At 41.3% G+C, this 22,895-nt stretch overlaps 1 protein-coding gene across 5 annotated transcripts in view; it reads right to left on the bottom strand.

Annotated features, from left to right (window-relative positions):
- Nucleotides 1-22,895, bottom strand: part of adamts14 (ADAM metallopeptidase with thrombospondin type 1 motif, 14) — a 211,218-nt gene that overhangs the window by 108,376 nt on the left and 79,947 nt on the right. For 4 of the 5 annotated variants that reach the window (XM_073025269.1, XM_073025266.1, XM_073025268.1 and 1 more), the window contains exon 4: nucleotides 8,592-8,788. The exons of the other annotated variant lie outside the window; for it this stretch is intronic. In XM_073025269.1, coding sequence (XP_072881370.1) covers nucleotides 8,592-8,788 — 197 coding nt within the window. The remainder of the gene's footprint in view (nucleotides 1-8,591; nucleotides 8,789-22,895) is intronic. 5 annotated transcript variants of the gene reach the window in all.

Raw genomic sequence — 22,895 nt, 5'->3', positions numbered from 1 at the left:
TCCAAAATTCCAAATCAGCCAAATATGAAGTACAATACTGTGGTGCTAAATATTTCTTGACTGAAACTATACTATGAAGCCATCCTTACAATATGTCAGTGATTTGAATAAAAGTATCAGATACAATATATTCAGGGTTGTGTAGATACAAAGCTTGATGTCAGGGGCTTAGATGGGGCAGGATTTTTTTAGGTGCATTCAGGAGGAATTTTTGAAACCATATGTCAGGAGTCCAACTTGGGATAGGGCCATACTTGACATTATTATTGAGGAATGGGCCTAGGTAGATGATCAAAGTTTCAGGGGAGGAGCATTTTGGGTTCGATTCCCACCGTTTGCCTACAAGGAGTTTGTACATTTTCCCTGTGGCTGCATGGGTCTCCTCCAGGAGCTCCAGTTTCCTTCCACGGTTCAAAAGGCCAGAAGTGGGGTGGGGGGGAGGGATGGATAGATGGACAGATAGAACAATGACCATAATTCTGTACATGTTAAAACAGTTTTGGATAAAGATAGGCTAGTTCTCAGGTGAAAGTGCTAAATCAGGGGAAAGCTAATTAAAATGGTATTAGACATAAACTGAAAAAAGTGGACATTGAGTGATGGTTAGGAGTAAATACACAGCACAAAGGTGGGAACTTTTAAAGGCCAGTTGATTAGAATTCAAGTCCATCACAAAGGTACAGCTATGATTATTGTCTACATAGGCACTTGTAAGACTTATAAGGTAGAAGACTAGAACGCATGGGACCCACTGTGACCTGGCTGTTCAAAGATGATACAATGATTAGTGGCATTATGGATAGTAAGAAGATTGCCAAAGGATACAGTATTATAGATCAGTAGTGATATGGATGGAAAAATGGCAGATGGAGTTTAATCTGGCCAAGTAAGAACTTGTGTACTTTGGAAAATCAAATGTAAGATGACAGGACATCGTTAGTGGCAAGACCCTTAACAGTGTTGATGTACAAAGTAATTTATGCAGTCTAAATTCATAGCTCCTTGAAAGTACCGCACTGGTTGATGGGGTGGTAAAGGAGGTGTGTAGCATGCTTGCCTTTATTAGTTAAGGTACTGAGTTCAAGAGTCAACAAGCTAAACTGTAGCTCCATAAAACTCAGGTTAAGCTGCATCTGGTATACTGCATTCAGTTCTGGTTACTCCATTTTAGAAAGGGCATGCAGCCCTTGGAGAAGATGCTGCCTTGATTAGAGCATATATGCTAGGGGAGAGGTTGGTCGGGCTTGGGCTGTTTACTCTGGAGTAGCAGAGGCTGATGGGAGACATGATGGCAGTGTATAAGAGGCATAGATAGAATTATAAGATTATGAGGCATAGATAGGCAGTTGACATCTTTCCTCTGGGTCAAAATGCCTAAGACTAGAGGGTATAAATTTAAGGTGAGAGAGTGCAATTTTAAAGGAGATGTGAGGGGCAAGGTTTTTATAAACACAGAGTGGAGATTGCCTGGAATGTACAGCCAGGGAGGCAGTGGCAGGAAATATGATGGAGATATTTGATAAACTTATAGATAGGCAAATAAATGTGCAGAGAATGGATGGATATGAACATTGTGTAAGTAGAACTCATTAGCTTAGCTTGGCATTTAATTGCTAGTTTTATTAGTTCCACACAACATCATTGTTCTATGTCCCTACAAGGATGAAAAACAGGATGGCAAAGTTCAGAAACAATGGATAACAAAAGATATTGTAAGTATGGTCAAAAGCATAAAGGGTGTGCAAGATATAGAAAGTTGAAATCAGGAAAGGCCCTTGAGGGATATAAAGAAAGATGGAAAATACTTAAACAAGAAATTAGAAGGGTTAAATGAGGGCATGAAATGTCTTTGTCAAGTAGGATTAACGAGAATCTCAGTGCATGCATACACACCCACACACGTGTGTGTGTGTGTGTGTGTGTATAATTTTATATTTAAAATTTATGGCGGGGTTGGAAGATGAAGGTGCTTCACAGGAGCTCAGGGAAGATGCTCACAGAATTCAGCCTGAGGATAGACCTTGTTCTAAGTAGTGCTTTGTGCAGATGAATGGTTCCAAGGAGGAAGTGCCAATACTCCTGAGTTAGCCAGTTCGTTTGAAATGGTCTTCGACGGAAGCTCAAACTGTGGTTGGTGGGTTTTTTTTTACGCATAACATGGATTCAATACATAAGTGATCAAAGCGAAACACCCGACTAGTCCAACGTTTATGTGCATATTTTGACTGGTTTAATGGTACCAGGCCCTTTTCTTTCTTTCCCCCCATTAACGGTTTGTTAAAGTTGAAATATCTGTAAATATACTTCCACTTTAATTTTATGCTAGTGTAAGGTCTGACGTTTCCAGGCGAACAGTAATTTTGCATGGGGCAGCACCTACACAGCATTCACCACAATTTTAATTCTCTCAGTCAAACATTTCAACTTTCCCGTTTAGTTGATCATACTGACCCTAGATGTGTGTTGTTTATTGAAGGTAGCCTTCTCATCATTACTCATGCAATACATATAATAGGGTAGCTTCACTTAAGGACAAGTGAGTGGACTTATAGAATCAGAGAAAGTGGATGAGGTCCGTAATTAATAATTCACATTTCCATTCACCAAAAAGGACATGACTGATGGTGAGGTTTGAGACACGTTAGTATTCAAAGGCTTGTTGATATTAAACCATGGAGGTGGTATTGGTTATCTTGAAGTACATCTCCAGGAATTGATGGTATCTATCCCAGGATACTGAGGGATGCAAAATAAGAGATTGTTGGGGCACTTACAGAGACCTCTGCATCCTTTGTAGACATGGGCTGAATCCTAGAAGAGTGAAAACTATCCAATGTTGTTCTTTTGTTTAAAATGTTAACAAGAACAATCCAGAAAATTAAAGACTGGTGAGCTTTACATCAACAGTAAGGAAATAATTAGGGTAGATTTTTAGGAGCAAATTAACACATATTAACAAAAGCATGGACATGACAGATGGTCAGCAAAGCTTTGTGCGGGACAGGTACAAGAACACTACAGCACAAAAACAGGCCTTTCAGCCTCTCTAGTCTGTGCCAAACCATTAATTTGCCTTGTCCCATCGGCCTGCACCCAGACCATAGGCCTCCATACTCCTCTCATCCCTATACCTAACCAAATTTCTCAAATGTTGAAACAGACCCCGCATCCATCACTTGTGCTGGCAGTTCATTCCAAACTCACACCAGCCTAAGTAAAGATGTTCCCCTCATGTTCCCTTTAACCCTTTCACCCTTAACACATGACCTTCAGTTGTAGTCTCATCCAAACTCATTGGAAAAAGCCTATTTGCAACTACCCAATCCATACCCCTCATAATTCTGTGTATCTGTATCAAATCTCCCCTCAATTGTTTATGTTCTAGGGAATAAAGTCCTAAACTATTTAACCTTTCCCTATAACTCAGGTCCTCAAATCCCAGCAACATATTTGAAAATTTTCGTTGTACTCTTTCAATTTTATGTGCGTCCTTCCTGTAGGTAGGTGTTGAAATAAAACTGCACACAAGGCTCCAAATTAGACCTCACCAATATCAACAGAACATCCCAACTCCCGTACTCAGTACATTGATTAATGAAGGCCAATGTGCCAAAAGCTTTCTTTACGACCCTATCTACCTGGGATGACACTTTGGAGGAATTATGGGTCTCCTCACTCCTCAGTGCCATACTGCTCACCATGTAAAACCAACATTAGTTGGTGCTCCCAAAGTGCAACACCTCACACTTGTCTGCATTAAATTCCAACTGTCATTTCTCAGCCCATTTTTCCCAGCTGGTTCAGATCCCCTTGCAAGCTTTGATAGTCTTCCTCACTATCCACTACACCCCAAATCTTGGTGTCATCCACAAATTTGCTGATCCAGTTTACCACATTATTATCCAGATCGTTGATATAAATGACAAAAAACAATGGACCCAGCGCCAATCCCGTCAGCACACCATTAGGTTCAGGCCTCCAGTCAGAGAAGCAACCATCTACAATCACTCTTTGACTTCTTCCACAAAACCTACGTCAAATCCAATTTACTATCTCGTCTTGAATGCCAAGCAACTGAACCTTCTTGACCAATCTCCCATGCGGGACCTTGTCAAAGGCCTCGCTGAAGTCCATGCAGATAATGGCTACTGTCTTGCCTTCATCAACCTTCCTGGCAACTTCCTCGAAAAAACTGTGTAAGATTGGTTAGACATGACTTATCATGCAGACTATACCTAATCAATCCCTGCCTATCCAAATACTTATATGTCTGGTCCCTTAGAATACCTCCAATAAATTTCCCAATACTGATGTCAGGCTCGCCATTCTACAATTTCCTGGCTTATTCTCAGAATCTTTCTTACAACTGAATAACAGAAGCTATCCTCCAATCAATATTCCCTCTAATTTGTAATGACCAGTGTGTGCAAAAATCTTGAGCTGTGTAATTTTTTTGCTCAGAGACAAAAGTATGTGCTCGCTGTATTTTATATGAAGGGGTATTCATTTTAACAGTTAGAAAAACATTGTCAATAAGAACTTTTATCTCCTCTGGGTTTGATCGTTACTGTTCTCATTTGCACTCTCACGAAATATACATAACAGGCCTGTAGCCGGTAATGAAGGATTTTGGACACCGTCCATACATGATTTGCTTGCTAAATGACACTTTAAAAAGTCAAGTTTCCAAATATCACTCGAATTCTTGCCACTTACAAATTCTCCAGCAAATTTTGCAAGGCGCAAAAAAATGCAGGTAACAGCAGGATTGTACATAGATATTTCTCGTAGCTGCACATTCCTGACCTCATGAGCTTTCAATATAGCGGTTTCTACTATTTCATTATACCATTCCACTTTAAATGAACTACCAGCTCTTTTGCACTTCAAGGCCTTTGACTCTTTGGAATTTGATAAAGTGAATCAATATTTTTTTTCAATAAAAATGGTATAAATAAGGCAGTTCTAAAATCTGCAGACAAATCATCGCAAACTCCACATTGTCAACAACATCTGCATCAGAAACCAGAAAAGGAAATGTGATTGTGTACGACTGTGAAATATTTTTAACATGTCAACAAGGTAGAGGGTGACAACCTTTTGTGCGCAGTTTAAATTCCTTTGTGCACTAGTAGCAAATATTGTGTGCTCGCACACACGTATACACCTTAGAGGGAATATTGCCTCCAATCCTCCAGCATCTCATCTGTGGCTAAGGATGTTTTAAATATCTCTGTAATTTCTGCACTAGCTTCCCACAGGGTCCAAGGGAACATATTGCAAGGGGATTTATCCACCCTAATTTGCCTCAAGACAGCAAACACCTCCTCCTCTGTAATCAGTATAGGATCCGTGACCTCAATGCTGCACTGCCTCACATCTATAGAGTTTGTGTCTGGCTCCCAAGTAAGAACAGAAACAAAAAATCCACTTAAGATCTTCCCACATTTCTTTCAGCTCCAAGCACAGATTACTACTCTGATCTTCCAGAGGAGCAATTTTGTCCCTTGCAATCCTTCTGCTCATAATGTATCTGTAGAAACTCTTAAGATTCTCTTACACCTTGTCTGCTGGAACAACCTCATGTCTTCATTTAGCCCTCCTGATTTCCTTACGTGTTCTCTTGCATTTCTTACACTCAAGTACCTCATCTGTTCCAACTTGCCTATAGCTGCTGTGCATCTCTTTCTTTTTCTTAATCAGGGCCTCAAAATCTCCTGAAAACCAGAGTTCCCTAAAACTGTTATCCCTGCCTTTTTATTTGACAGGAACATACAAATACTGTACTTCAAAATTTCTCTTTTGAAGGTCTCCCACTTACCAAGTACACTTTTGCCAGATAACCATCTGTCCAAATCTTCACTTGGCAGATCATTTCTGATACCATCAAAATAGACTTTTCTCCAACTTAGAACCTCAACCTGAGGACCAGATCTATCTTTTCCCAAATTTACTTTGAAACTAATGGCATTATGTTCACTAGATGCAAATGTTCCCCTACACGCACTTCAGTCACCTGCCCTGTCTCATTCCAATAGTATGCACTCTAATTGGGACTTTTAGGCACTGACTAAGGAAACTTTCCTGTCGACATCTGACAAACATTTTCCCATTGAACACTTTTTTCCATATGGGAGTCGCAGTGAATATGTGGAAAGTTAAAATCACCTACTATCACAGCCTTTTGTTTTATGCAACAGACTGCAGTCTCTCTACAAATTGCTCCTCTAAATCCTGTGAATAGTCTATAATATAATCCCATTAACGTGGTAATACCTTTCTTATTTCTGAATTCTATCCATAAAACCACACTAGACAAGTTCTCCAGTCTGCCCTGACTAAGCACTGCCATGACATTTTTCCTGAGTAGTAATGCCGTCCCTCCCCCTTTAATCCCTCCTGTTCTATCATGTCTAAAACAACACAACTCTGGAACATTAAGCTGCTAGTCCTGGTCCTCATGCAACCAAGTCTCACTAATGACTTCAACTTCATAATTCCATGTGCTAAACTATGCCCTAAGCTCATCTGCCTTTCCTACTACTTGCTTTGAAATATATGCAGCTTAGAACATTAGTCCCACCATACTCAACCTTTTGATCCCTGATTTTGTATATAAGTTTAACAATATCCTTCTCCATAACCACACCAACATCTGTTCTGGAGCTCTGGTTCCCACCTTCTGCAACTGTAGTTTAAACCGCCCCCGTGCAGCACTGGCAAACCTTCCCATTAGGATATTAGTTCTCCAGTTCAGGTGCAAGCCATTCCTGCTGTACAGGACCCAACTTCCCTTGAAGAGAGCCTAATGATACAAAAATCCAAAGCTCTTCCTCTTGCACCAACTTCTTAGCCATGTGTTAAACTGTATGATCTTTCTATTTCTGGCCTCACTAGCACATGGCATGGGAAGCAATGCTGAGATCACAACCCTGGAGACCTTGTCCTTTAATTTACCACCTAACTCCTTGAGTCACCTTGCATGACCTTTTCACCCATTCTACTCATGTCAATGGTATCGATGTGGACCACAACATCTAGTTGCTTACCATCCTATCTAGGAAGGCTGTGCAGTTGATCTGATATGTCCCTGACCCTAGCACCTCAGAGGCAACAAACCATCCAGTAATCTTGTTCTAATCCACAGAGCTCCTTCCTGTTCCCCTAATGAACGATTCCCCTATCACTGCAGCTCGCCTCTTCCCTTCTGAGCCACAGATCAGAATCAGTGCCAGAGACTTGACCATTGTGGCTTTCCTTGTTAGGTCATCCCCACCCCAACAGTATCCAAAGCGGTATACCTGTTGCTGAGGGAAATGGCCACAGGGGTACTCTGCATTGGCTCTCCTATCCCCTTCCTGACAGTCACCCAGTTACCTGTGTCCTACACCTTGGGTGTAACTATCTGCCTGTATGCCGTGCCTATCAATCCTTCATCCTCCCAAATGATCTGGAGTTTATCCAATTCCAGCTCCAACTCCTCAACAAGGTCTGTTAGAAGTTACAGCTGTGATACACTTCCTGTAGGTGTGGTCATCACGGACATTGGAGGTCTCCCTGCCTCCCCAGATCCTGCAAGAGGAGCATTCTAGTATCCTGTCTGGTATCCCCACTGCTCTAAATGTGCAAATAAGAAAGAAAAAATAAATAACCAAAAAAAATCTACCTATGGCCTACACTTCTCCTTACCAAAGCCTTGATGAGCCAAAGCCTCAACTCCACACTCCAACTGTGGCCCACTCACACAAAGGCCTCTCCTTAAACCAAACTTCTTTTTATTGGTCATTGCCAAATGCATAATTATGCATTGTCTTCTCAGGAACCGTAGCATGCAAAATATGCTGACAGCCCTCACTCACTTCTTTTAAACTCTCTTGCTCCCTCTACACAATCCAGTGTCTTCTCGAGACTGTGGCACGCAAAAGAAAAACAGACTGGCATATCAAAAATAGTACTTTCACAATTCCACAGCTTTCAGCACATTATAGCATTATTCTTTGTAAAACTATTTTAGAGCCATACTTGGAGAAGCTCCTTCACGTAATCCAAAGACCACCACTAACTAGGAAGTCTCAGCTCAGCCTGGTACTAACTCTGCTGCTTGCTCTGCACAGGGCAATTAAAAGGGGCTTTTATGAGCAGATCCCAGCCTGGCATTGAAAAAAACAGATATGCCCCCTTTAATATATTTACTTGTATCCTTATATCTCCCCTTTGCCTGTCATACCACCAAACATAATGCCTTCATCTAATAATCCTTGTAACCCAGCAAATGCAGCCCCAGATTCACCCAATTTATTGGCACCTGATTCCTATCCCAAATCTCCTTCCATTCTATTTTGCTTCTTGAACGCCCCTGGTCATTTTCTACTGGAACACCCACAGAATAATCAGTTTTAATCTGTATAAACTTAACTGGCAGAAGTGTGAAGGAATTTCCTTTTCCAAGTAGAAAATTTGATTCAGTGAGAATACAGAAAATGATAAACATATTATATATACTAACTACACCAAATTACAGGTGATGTGAACTTTAACTTTTACTAATGAACAAGAATTAAATATAATAAATGGTATATAAGATGACTTACAATATTCATTAGTGTCAGAACATAATTCTGAACATGCTGTTTTCCATGGAAGCGGACAACAGAATCATCTACTGCCAACAGAACTTCAATGTTGTAGTCATCTTTCTTTGCATGTCTTCTTTTTCGAGCTGGATGACTTAGGTTCTCCTCAATGATGTCTAAAGAGTTTGCAAGCTCACCAATACCAAATTTCAAGGCTTTGGAAAAATAAATTTAGCAAGACAGAAGAAAAACAAATCAACATTGTTTTTGTAATATACTGTTATATTTTAATATTAAAATACATCTTTTTTAACAGTTTCAAAAAATTCAAATACAAAATATTACCCCGTTTAATCATTCTCAGTAACATAAAGCATAGCTAACAACAATTAATATAAAATTAACTGAATGATTTGCATTTTGAATTTCAAATGCAGTTATTTTACTTTTAAATTGAAACTTACACATTCATTATTTATACTTTACATATCCTTTCCTCTAAAGTTATAAAAATCAAATTTCAATCATGAATTGAATTTATGTTGCTTAGAATACTAATATCTAATAATGGCTGTTATAAACAGCAATGCATACTCCTATCAATTAATTACTCTTGCTCAAGCAATTAAGTGTCATAATGAACTATGCAAGTAAAATACCAGAAGCAGTTTTGATCATAAACATAACCAACATATAGGTACATAAAACAAGTTCATAAGTTTTAAGAATGCATGTATGAATATTTAGATAAATAGGATATCTACATTCAGATGCTTTTTTGTGCCATGGATCAATTCACATGAAAAAAAATAGATGCAACAAATGTAAAGTCTTGGAAATATTATGCAAGTCAAGTAGAACCTGTGAAGAGATCATGTTTAGGTTGTTCAATATGTGTTTGGTTTCCAAAGTAGAGGAGATTTATGATTACACATTAAGCTGAAAACATTTCAGTTAATAAGCATTCCAGAAATTTTATACCAAATTCCTAGTATTCTTTCCAATTTCATAAATCAATCTTTATTTGCGCGTTTTCAAGACTTCTGTTACCTTCTACTATACAACACCTTGCTTCATTTGGAATCTCTTGACTCTCACTCCATCACTAACCTACCCACCACTCACTCAGGCATTATTCTGCATATTTTAACCTACTTATCTCTTGACAGACGATACCTGATCAACATTTTCCGCTTTAATAATAAATTGTTTCACATTCATTGTTCACTGCCTCACTACTTCAGAACAATATTGCAAGGACTTTGAACTTCTGAAGTTAAGACTAGTTTAAACTTGCTTTTACTAACATTACAAATAGATTTTGTTTTCCTACTTACTTTGGACTCTAAGTTGCTTGCTAAATGATGTTATCTCAAAGTTCAAATTTCAAAGTAAGTTTATTATCAAGGTATGTATATGTTACTATATACTACCCTGAGATTTTGTTTTTGAAGCATTCACAGTAGAACATATAAGTACAATAGAATCAATTGAAAATTACCAAAGACTGACAATCAACGTACAAAAGAAGTCAAACTGTGCATATACAAATAAATAATTAATACCAAGAACAAATTAGTTGAAAGAGAGTCCATAGGTTGCGGAATAGATTTCAGAAGAGGACATCTTTACCTCAAGAATGGTACAGGTGAAAAGTATGATATTTGAAAGACTACCATCATAACATGAAGAGTCATGTGTTCAAAATATACCAACTAAAACTTGCTGCACATGGAGGTGCAATCATATGGAAAGCACACCATTTTTTCTCCAACAAACTTCAACAAACGTACTGTGGAAAGTATTCCGACCAGTTGCATCATGGTCTGGTGTGGCAATTTGAAAGCCCACGAAAGTATGAAGTTATAGGGAATAATGGACTCAGCCCAATAAATCATGGGCACATCCTATACTGATAGTATAGGATCAAAAAGTCAACCCTGGCCAGAATCAACCCACACAAAGTTGTGGGTCCCTATAATATAACAAGTCGGGTTCTAAAAGAATGTACAGCCCAGCTAACCAAGCTGCTGATGGATATATTCAACTTTTCCTTGGAACAGTCCACTGTCCCCTTGGTTTTCAATATAGTAACCATCATTCCAGTGCCAAAGAAGGTGACAGTAATATGCCTAAATGACTATCATCTGATGGCATTAACATCAGCCAGTATGAAATACTTTGAGTGGCTGGTCATGGAGCACATTAAAGCATTACTCCTGGTTATATTGGACACTCTCCAGTTCACTTATCGCTCAAATTGATCCATGGACAATGCAATGGTCTCTGCACTCCACTCTGTCCTGTCCCACCTGGAAAATAGGGTCTCATATACCAAACTGCTATTTAGAGACATCAGTTTGGCACTTAACACCATCGCATCACAGAAACTGGCGGGGAAATAGTCCTTGCTGGGTCTGAACACCTCACCCTGCAGCTGGATATTGGACTTCTTAGCAGAAAGGCCACAGTCAGTTTGTGAGGACAGCAACATCTCTAGTCCCATTACGCTGTGCACTGGCGCTCCCCAGGGCTGTGTGGTCAGCCTGCTGCTGTTTACACCGCTGACTCATGACCGTGCCACGGGATTCAGCTCAAACCAGGTCATCAAGTTTGCAAATGACACAACAGCGGCTGGCCTCATCAACAATGATAATGAGGTAGAATATAGAGAAGAGGTGGAGTGGCTGGTGGATTGTTGTGAGAAGGACAGTCTAAGTCCAAACATGGAAAAGACAAAGAAAATCATTGTGGACTTCAGGAAGGTTTAGATAAACCAACCCCCCTCTACGAATACATGCCTCCTCTGTTGAGAGAGTTAAGTGCACCAAGTTCCTGGTAGCTCACATCACGGATTACCTCACATGGTCCCTTAATAGCACTTCCCTGAACAAGAAGCACAGCGGCACCCTCACATTCTAAGGAGATTGAGGCAAGCAAGGCGACCCCCTCCCATCTTAAATGCATTTTACAGGAACACCATTGAGAATGTCCTGACAAGTTGCATCTCTATCTGGTATGGGAGCAGCTGCACATCAGACCAAAAGTCCCCACAAAGGACTGTGAGAATGGCTGAGAGGATCATACAGGTCTCCCTACCATCCATCAGGGACATTTATTGGGAGTGCTGCATAGGCAGGGCCCTTAGTATTATTAAGGATCCCAACTGTTTGACTTCTACCATCAGACAGGAGAGTCCAATACATAAAAACAAGAATGGACAGGATTGTAAACAGTTTCTTCCCTCAGGCCATTAAGCTTCTGAACTCCCTGCCTCATCTCATTCGAAGTGTAACTGGTTGATCGGTTGTACTACTGTGCTTTACACCCTGTTTGGAGAAATGCTGCATCGTTTGACAGTATAGTTGTATCTAATTAAATGACAATAAGCTTGACTTGACATCAGTCATCAAAGATCCTCACTGTCTGGACCAGGTCATCTTTTCATAGGAGATACAAAACCCTTAACTCCCACAGCACCACTTCCCTTCAACCATTTGGTTCTTCAATCAAGCGGCAAAGCCCTTATCAGTACAGTTTAGCAATACTGTGACCACTTTGCACTAAAATAGACTTTTTTTCTTTTTGTTCTAGTGTTTTCTTGTAAAAGTTGGTATAATAGGTTTAACTCATGTGTCCTTGTGTATGCTGCTTACATCATGCATTGTGATGCTGCTGCAAGTATATTTTCCGCGCACCTGTGTGTACGACAGTAAACTTGACTTTGATATTAAATAATGCATCAAATACGCACCCAGCTAAATATGAACAAACCAAAAGTCATCAAAATAGAAAATAAAAATTTGTAATGACCAAGAAAATTAATCAAAAGTTCCAATTTATCTTCAAAACTGCAATTCAGGGCTATAGTATATCCTGTAACTGTAATTTATTTATTTAACTGAGTATTTAGAACAAAAGGCAAACATTCACAAATTATAACTACTCAATGGAAATTGTTGCTCATCTCCAGATCTAAAGCAGGATAGTAAGAACACATACACAATATAACAAAGGTATATAAAAAAAACAAAAATTGAATATTTTGCAAGTGAAAGGGAGGCAGAAAGAGACTGCATTTCAATCTGCACTGAGCGATGTACAATGTTCCAGCTGAAGAGTGAATAGTGTCAAACAAGGTAAAGACATTTTGACTATGTTGAGAAAAGCATATGTGTAAGATTTCAAATAGGTATTAAAAACAACACAGCAGATTTGGGCAATGTTTTAAAATCTACATTTCTGAAATAAATGTATTAAGATTGAGTACTGTAAAAATTGTTCTGCAATATTTTGCTTGAATTTAATTAGCCAACTCATAATCATTGCAAATGTTTGTCCCTTGAGACTAGATAATCTGAAAGAATTTGGCACAAACAGCAGTTTCACAAATACACTGCAGTAAGGTGAACTGCCTCTTTCATACATTACAGAACATCCTTACACATTCTCATAATTTAGAAAAGAAGAAAAGGTTTGGGAAAAAGAGACTGAATGTTACCTGTTTTATTAAAGTAATTGGTTAATGGAATTTGCAGGTATGATATCTGAGGTTTGCATCCATCACTATCAGTAAGGTACCTCATATCTTTATCTCAAATTCCTTTAGTCAATTTCTTGCCTTAATGTTGATTTTAGGACCTATGTAGATAAATGACCACATCGATCTACATGGTCCAAGTGTGTATATGCACCATTATTTGGATCAATCAAAAAAACTTCAATGCTTTAAAACATTTTGATTAGACAAAAACTTTGCTACCACCATGGGAAGAATCATCAGAGATGATAAAATAGCATCAAGGGCACCAAAGCCATTTAAGAACAAAGGGGGCACTGCAAGTTGGAGAGAAATAAGGAAGCACCAGAGACTGTATCATCAGCAGAAATCATCAGGATAACATAACCATGAGAGAGAAAGTTCAAGGGCTGAAAGGGTAAATGGCGCAAGAGAGATTCAGAGTGGTGATGAGATAGCTAAAAATAAATGGGAGGTAAAGAAGTATTAAAATGCTACTTCAGTAATTTAGTAATGGAAATTTAGTTACCAATTTAAGTAATGGAAAAGTTGTAATGCCAAAAATATTTAACTTTGACAACTGCAACACCAAACATTTCCAGTTTCTATGAAGCTGCACAGCAAATGCAGAAACAAGACTTTCAGATCTTTAACAACAGTTCACTGCTACCAAAATGTCTCCCAAATGGTACTGAAAGAATCAGAAAGGATCCAGTGTAGGCTATAATTCTGCTTTGCCAACCAATTATAGGAAAACAAGTTATCAGCAGTATGTATAACAAACATGTTGCTCAATTGATCCTTCAACACTAAAATAAATGTTGCAGCTCAGGAGACAGTATTTTTGGACAATGTGATGGTTGAGTTTGTGATTTATAAAAAATCATCAAGAATGGCTTCACCTCTTAGGGGAATTACACAAAGATCTGTTTGATTAATAAAGTTTTTGAGTTTAAAATGGAAAAACTGAATGGTGTTTACACAGATGGCAACTGTCAATGACAATACAACATAATGGAAACACTTCAAATAAATTGATGCTGAATTAGGAAATATGATTTATCATGCAACAGAGATAAAGTCTGTGACTCGCTATCAAGAAATCAAACAAATTTCCATGGAAAAAATCTCCCTGGAAAAAGAGTAACTGACTTGTGTTTTGTCTTTATTAACTGAATTAACAGCCCATCTTCAAGGAAAGAAACAATTTCCTTTACTTTTCTAATTGAAATATATTTTCTCAGGCTAATTTAACTGTAATTCAGAACTATCGCAACATAGCTTTTCACTTTTCTTTCTGCCAGTAGATCTTTACTAATCACGATCCTGGATTCTGTTGAGGTTGTGGGTAAGAAGTGATTCTAAGTAATTTCCAGAATTTCAGAGCCCAAAAAGATGAAATCTTCCATTGACTTATTTTCAGCTGACCTAGAATAAATAGAATTGAGTACTGAACTTGAACTTTTCACCCTTCATAGCAGTGACCTGCTTTGCAGAAAAATCTCTCGTGCTCTATATCTATAACTCTAAATAGCTAGCAACGAAGTAGTCTTTTTTCTTAATGCTCTTTTATCTAAGCTTGCCTTTTCCCTATTGAGTCTGAAAATAAAGCACAACTCCATATTGAAGATAGCCTGTAGACTTCTTAAAAACATGCTACAACATCTAAGCGGTCTACAAGAGCAAAGAAATATTGCAAAACAATCCTGAAAAAGCTACATTTCACTTTCTGTGAAAGCTGCATCTTTTCTACTTGATGAAGTATAAAACCATTATCATCTACTCTCCAACCTTTTGAAAATTCTTACGGTTCAGGGGATCAGCATATGATGCTTGCAGCTTCCACTCTCTGGGGCCCAGCTCACTGGGTCCCTATATTCCCTGCCCACCCGCCAGGGCCTAGGTTCCTTTGCTCCTGTCCAACATACTGAGTTCTTGTCTTTTGTCTTCTGGAGCACCAGTCAAGGTTCGGGTTGAGGAGCTTCCCAACCAGTTACTTGCTGAGGCCCCATTTCTGTATTTTCGAGGTCCAGGTTCACATTCTCCTTTGACATGAGTCATCAAAGACTCTCTGGTTCTGTTTCTTGACTTCCATTCAAACTTAATAAACTTACAGGCCACCTGGACAATGCACACACCTACGTCAGGATGCTGTTCATTGACTATAGCTCAGCATTTAACACCATCATTACCACAATCCTGACTGAGAAGTTACAGAACCTAAGCCTCTGTACCTCCCTCTGCAAATGGATCTTCAACTTTCTATCTGGAAGACCACAATCTGCGAATTGAGGATAATATCTCCTCCTCGCCGACAATCAACGCTGGTGCGCCTCAAGGGTGTGTGCTTAGCCCACTGCTCTACTCTTGCAATACCCATGACTGTGTGGCTAAGCATAGCTCAAATACCATCTATAAATTTGCTGATGGTACAACCATTGTTGGTAAAATCTCAGGTGGTGACGAGAGGGTGTACAGGAGTGAGATATGCCAACTAGTGGAGTGGCATAGCAGCAACAACCTTGCACTCAACGTCAGTAAGACGAAAGAGCTGGTTGTGAACTTCAGGAAGGGTAAGACGAAGGAATACTTTTCAATCCTCATAGAGGGATCAGAAGTGGAGAGAGTGAGCAGTTTCAAGTTCCTGCGTGTCAAGATCTCTGAGGTCCTAACCTGGTCGCAACATATTGATACAGTTATAAAGAAGGCATGACAGTGTCTATACTTAATTAGGAGTTTGAAGAGGATTGGAATTACAACAAATACACTCAAAAACTTCTATAGATGTACTGTGGGGAGCATTCTGACATTGTCTGGTATGGGGGTGGGCTACTGCACAGGACCAAAAGAAGCTGCAGAGGGTTGTAAATTTAGTCGGCTGCATCTTGGGTACTAGCCTGCTAAGTACCCAGGACATCTTCAAGGAGTGGTGCCTCAGAAAGGCAGCGTCCATTATTAAGTACTGTTAGGGTTAATGTTAGGGTTAATTCGAGACTGCCATTACAGGTCAGGAGTGGCTCACGTAATGAGAGGGTGGGGGGAGCGAAACTGGGGACCCCGCTACACCGAAACTAACAGTGTCACGCGATTCAGTAAACAAAAGAAACAGGTAACTCGTGAGCATATGGCTGCGGGCCAATAAGATGGACACAAGTGCCCGATATTACCTAATATGTAGCGGGGGGTTGTGCTGGGGGGAAAAGGGATATAAATAAGAGCAGATTGTAAGGGGAGGTCGGAACGCGCCTTCTCCAGCGATTCCGTCGATTCACTGTACCAGTTACGAATTCTGCAATAAACCTAAGTTTTGTAATATTCCGGTGTTGGTTGTCTCTCTTCCTAAACGAACACAGGGCAGAATTTCAAGCCCAACATTTGGTGACCCCGACGTGGGGAGGGAGAGACAACACAGGCTGGCGGGTCCGACAGCAGACAACTTGCGGCCGCAAGCTCGACTAAGGTCAGGAAGTGCCTGTTATATCTAAGACTTCCACTAGATAGTCAAATCACTGAGTTAGATCTTGTCTGCTGGCGGGTCCGACAGCAGACAACTTGCGGCCGCAAGCTCGACTAAGGTCAGGAAGTGCCTGTTATATCGAAGACTTCCACTAGATAGTTAAATCACTGAGTTAGATCTTGTCTGCTGACGGATCCTCACCAACCCCAAATTACCCTGGGAGAGATCATTCCCGGTGCAGAATCGTGACTGGTAAGTACTAACTCTTATCTGTTTTTAGGAAGATCCTCCGCCCGTGGAAAAGTCTTCTGAGTGAGGGTACCCGCCGCCCACGATGGGCATAAAAGTCTCAGGAGTGAGGAGGAGAAGAGAAAGTGTTCCGCGGTACACCTTAGTGCACGGGGATACTGACGGCGCCTACCTTAGACTGGTTGTTAAGAGGAGAAATCTCCCACGTGAAGGTCAGGTTTTGAAAGGCGACCGTCCCATATTTGATCCTCTCTGTGTACTAGGGAGCCATGGAGCACTTCAATTTCGAGTTACCGAAACTCAGACATTTGTGTGTTGAGTAACAGAGTATATGAGAGTTTTTAGAAATATGGTAAAATTGATAACTGTGCGAGTTCAATAAACTAACAGTGAGCAGCCGCAGGGGTCGGACACCATCAAGGTAGGAGTGGAAGTGTTCCTCCGAGGCCCGGGGAAGCTCACCTGGAACGGAAAACGGTGGCATGGTCCATACCCTGTCACCGAGGTCTCCAACAGGGCATTAAAAGGTAAGAAGGGAGGGGGACAATAACTGGCATCATTTTCTACTGGCTAAATAAGACCTCTGGCAAGTGGGGAGCGTTTCTGGGACAGTCGGCTCTAGGACTGTCTATTTCAATTGCTATCTTTATTACGTGTGGTTGTTGTTGCGGGACTATAGATCGAGCCTTGACCGGAAAGGATGGAACTCCACCGGCGTACCAGGCACCCTTGTTCCCAGTGGAAGGGGAGGACACGGCCCTCCCGGAAAGCGGACGCGCTATGGGAGGACACGGACTGAAATGGACCATGGCAAGGGGGGGATTGTGAATTTGTTCTTGAATAAGTTTTCTGAAATGTTGCATGCTTCTTGTAAAAATTGCGGATGTTTAGGGAACCCCTACCCATATTTTGTGACCCTAGGTCGGACAAATCAGGATAAGCAAATAGGGAGGACATGCCAAAGAGTGCCGGGGGACGCTCACCTCCCTGCCTGATCCCGGCAGCCGCGGAAAAGCTTGTAAGGGGTGTGGCCTCTGGGAGGCCAAGGGAGGGAGTGTTAGGGTTAATGTTAGGGTTAATTCGAGACTGCCATTACAGGTCAGGAGTGGCTCACGTAATGAGAGGGTGGGGGGAGCGAAACTGGGGACCCCGCTACACCGAAACTAACAGTGTCACGCGATTCAGTAAACAAAAGAAACAGGTAACTCGTGAGCATATGGCTGCGGGCCAATAAGATGGACACAAGTGCCCGATATTACCTAATATGTAGCGGGGGGTTGTGCTGGGGGGAAAAGGGATATAAATAAGAGCAGATTGTAAGGGGAGGTCGGAACGCGCCTTCTCCAGCGATTCCGTCGATTCGCTGCACCAGTTACGAATTCTGCAATAAATCTAAGTTTTGTAATATTCCGGTGTTGGTCACAGGGCAGGCCCTTTTCTCACAGTAAGCATCAGGTAGGAGATGCAGAAGCCTGAAGGCACACACTCAGCAATTGAGGAACAGCTTCTTCCCCTCTGTCATCCGATTCCCAAATGGACATTAAATCCGTGAACACTACCTCACTTCTTAAATTTATATTATTTCTGCTTTTTGCATGGTTTTTAATCATTTCAATATATGGAAACTGTAATTGATTTACTTACTTATTTATCATCATTATTTTTTCTTCTTCTATATTGCACTGTATTGCACTGAACAGCTGCTGCTACGCTAACAGTTTTCATGACACATAATAAACCTGATTTTGATCGTGAAATGTTGTGTAACTTTTTTTTAAAGTGTAATAAAAGTGTGTTGACACATTGATAAAATAAAATATCAACCAATAATCTTGTATATCAGCTGCTCCAGCACTATCAAAGTTCTGAGCAGACCAGATTAATAAAGTTTTATTGTAGGACAGATATACTTACAGTCAGTGACCACTTTATTAGGTACAACAGTACGTTGGTCCAAATAATCTAATCAGCTAATCATGTGGCAGCACCACAATGCATAACAGCCTGCAGACATGGTCAAGAGGTTCAGTTCTTGTTCAGACCAAATACCAAATAGAGTTTACAGAGAATATATATATACATATAGTGAGTGAGTGAGTGTGTGTGTGTGAACATGCATGTTGTTTATTTACTTATTGAGACTGTTACGTACCAACAGCAATAGATCACAAATTGAGTCTGGTTTTAATGTTAAGCCACTATATTTATTAGGATCTACTCAAAATATAGAAAATTATATGTGTGTGGCTCCCAAACTGTCAATCTTAGAAACAGTTCTTAAAGTCTTAAAGTGGCAAACTAGAAAGGTCCAGTAATCCACGGAATAAGTGAGGGAAGGGACTGGTAAATCCACGTTAAAATGTAGAGAGGAGGCGATCGCGTAGAATTCCACAGGTTCGTCGCTGGGAAAACGAAGTAACAGTCGCCGAAGATCTTAACCGATGAGTCGTCCCAAAATCCATGTAGAAATATCACAAGGTGACAGTCACAGAATAATCCTTAGCATAAGTGGTTATCACATAACATACCCGAAACCATGTAAGGGTTAACAAAAGTGGTCGCTACAGTATACTCCAACAAAATCCACGTATGGATCGTATGAAGTGACAGTCACACATCCAATGTGCACAGTGTGCCACTGGTCAACCCAATCCTTTGGGCTTGGGAAAGCATCAGACTTTACCCATTATCGTAGCGAGCTGTTCCTGCCCGGAGTCCAAAGCTTCCACTCTCTCTCTCTCGTTCTCTTTTCCTTCTTCTTTCTCTGAAAGTCCCAGCTGTCTGTTGCAGCTTGTTATACTGACGTCATTGTCCCGCCTCAACATGGCATTTTAAAGTGACACCCAAAGTAAACGAAACTGTGGTCATGTAACAAGATACAGCGTGGAGCAGGCCCTTCCAGCCCGTTGAGCCCCGCTGCCCAGCAATCCCTCAATTTAATCCTAATCTAATCATGGGACTATTTACAATGACCAATTAATCTACCAACCAGTAAATCTTTGGACTGTACGAGGACACCCAAGCCGTCACGGGGAGAACATACAAACCCCTTACAGACAGCGTCAAGAATTGACCCTCAGTCACCTGTACTGTAAAGCATTGTGCTAATCATAATGATACCATGCCGGCCCTATTTTTTTTTTTAAATCAGAATTCTAATATCCTTGCATCAATTTTCATGCATCACCTGGTATTTTATTATTAATATGTTGCTGCAACCTAAACTAGTATATATACATCACAGCAAGCTCAACTACATGTCAAAACCAACAAATAAATAACTGTCAAAGCATGGAAAATCTGAGACATCAACGACTCACATAAGTAGCTTAAGCACATTCGGCAGGCAGTTCAATCATTTTGCTAAGTATAAACTGGGCATAAATCAGTATCGTTATATAAGAGGTTCCAAACATTGTTCATATTTAACTCAGTACCGTTTGGGAGATGGGCTGACAGCTGAAATGCACTTCAAATGAATCAGCTATTTAATACATTTATAAAGCTGGTAGAAATTGATTTGTACTTCTGAAAAGTAAGATTTCGGCCCTCCTTATCCACGGGCGATTGGTTCCAGGACCCCCCGTGGATATCAAAAATGCACTTGCTCAAGTCCCTTATTTAGCTGACCAGTGAGGTGGTCTTTAGGACCCAGCGGAACCCCGGACCTTATTTAACCTGGCTCAGTGCGGTGGTCTTTAGGACCCGGCACAGCTCTGAATCTCTTCCCTCTCCACTGATACTACCAGCCTCCCTCCCCCCTCTGATCCCATCTCTCATCTGTGCCAGGTCTTTACCATTCCCTCTGACCTTCCTCTCTCTGAGGCTGAGCGCTCTATCCTTAGTAAGGGCCTCACCTTTGTCCCCCTTCGCCCACACCTCAGCGAGTTCCGCGTACGCCATGATGCTGAACTCTTCTTCCGCCGGCTCCGTCTCAGAGCTTACTTCTTTGGCAAGGACTCTCCTACCCCCATCAATGACCCCTTCTCCTGTCTTCAACCCTCCTCCTCTTCATGGACACCCTGCTCTGGTCTTCTGCCTGCTCTGGATCTCTTTATTGCTAATTGCCGACGGGACATCAACCATCTCGACTTCACCACACCCTGTTCCAATTCCAACATCACTCCTTCTGAACACTCTGCTCCCTCCGCACCAACCCCAACCTCACTATAAAACCTGCTGATAAGGGGCGAGCTGTTTTTGTCTGGCGTACTGACCTCTGCCTTCATTAACTTTGCCTCCAACTTTCACCCTGCCCTCAAATTTACCTGGTCCATTACCGACACCTCCCTCTTCTTTCTTGATCTTTCTGTCTCCATCTCTGGAGACGGCTTATCTACTGGTATCTACTAAACGCCTACAGACTCTCACAGCTACCTGGACTATTCCTCTTCCCATCCTGTCTGTTGCAAAAATGCTATCCCCTTCTCACAATTCCTCCGTCTCCGCCGCATCTGCTCTCAGGATGAGGCTTTTCATTCCAGTACGAAGGAGATGTCTTCCTTTTTTAAACAAAGGGGCTTCCCTTCTTCCACCATCAACTCTGCTCTCAAACGCATCTCTCCCATTTCCCGCACATCTGCCCGCCACCCCACTCAGGATAGGGTTCCCCTTGTCCCCACTACCACCCCACCAGCCTCCACGTCCAACGTATAATTCTCCATAACTTATGCCACCTCCAACGGGATCCCACTACCAAGCAAATCTTTCCCTCCCCCCTTTCTGCTTTTTACAGGGATTGCTCCCTACGCGACTCCCTTGTCCACTCATCCCCCCCATCCCTTCCCACCAATCTTCCTCCTGCCAGTTACCCTTGTAAGCAGAGCAAGTGCTACACCTGCCCTTACACTTCCTCCCTCACCACCATTCAGAGCCCCAGACAGTCTTTCCAGGTGAAGCCACACTTCACCTGTGAGTCGGCTGGTGTGGTATACTGCGTCCGGTGCTCCCGGTGTGGCCTTTTACATATTGGTGAGATCTGACGCAGGCTGGGAGACCGTTTCACTGAACACCTACGCTCGGTCTGCCAGAGAAAGCAGGATCTTCTCAGTGGCCACACATTTTAATTCCATGTCCCATTCTCATTCTGATATGTCTATCCATGGCCGCCTCTACTGTCAAGATGAAGCCACACTCAGGTTGGAGGAACAACACCTTATATACCGGCTGGGTAGCCTCCAACCTGATGGCATGAACATTGACTTCTCTAACTTCCGTTAATGCCCCTCCTCCCCTTCTTATCCCATCCCTGACATATTTAGTTGTTTGTTTTTTTCTCTCTCTCTGCCCATCACTCTGCCTGTACTCCATCTTCCTCTGGTGCTCCCCCCTCCCCCTTTCTTTCTCCCGAGGCCTCCCATCCCATGATCCTTTCTCTTCTTCAGCTCTGTATCACTTTCGCCAATCACCTTTCCAGTTCTTAGCTTCATCCCACCCCCTCCGGTCTTCTACTATCATTTCACATTTCCCCCTCCCCCCACTACTTTCAAATCTCTTAGTATCTTTCCTTTCAGTTAGTCCTGACGAAGGGTCTCCACCCGAAACGTCGACAGTGCTTCTCCTTATAGATGCTGCCTGGCCTGCTGTGTTCCACCAGCATTTTGTGTGTGTTGTTTGAACTTCCAGCATCTGCAGATTTCCTCATGTCAGCTCTGAATCCCCAGTGTTTCTGTTCACGAAAATAATCACGATCACGATTGAAAATAAAGTGGAAGTAATAAAGCGATCGGAAAGAGGTGAAATACCATCGGTCATCAGAAAAGCGTTAGGCTACAGTCGGTCAACGATCGGAACAATTTTAATGGAGAATGTGAAAGGCCCTGCCCCGATGAAAGCTACAATTATTACTAAGCAACGCAGTGGTTTAATTATTGAAATACATGCCTTTCTTAAGTGTTTTATATGGATAGAAAAGTAAAATGTATGCTATATACAAAGACAAACGTTTGACTAACTGATGCTAAATAATACCGGATGTACCTGTTCCGACTTCAAATCCGACTTAAAGACAGACTAAGGAACGGAACTAGTTCATAACCCAGGGACTGCCTGTACTTTTAAATCATCTCTAGATTACTTACAGTACCTAATACAATGT

Source organism: Hemitrygon akajei, chromosome 21, assembly GCF_048418815.1.
Source record: "Hemitrygon akajei chromosome 21, sHemAka1.3, whole genome shotgun sequence".
Taxonomy (NCBI): Eukaryota; Metazoa; Chordata; class Chondrichthyes; order Myliobatiformes; family Dasyatidae; genus Hemitrygon; species Hemitrygon akajei.
Note: the sequence above shows the minus strand (reverse complement) of the source record. Positions and strands in the feature narration are given on the sequence as shown.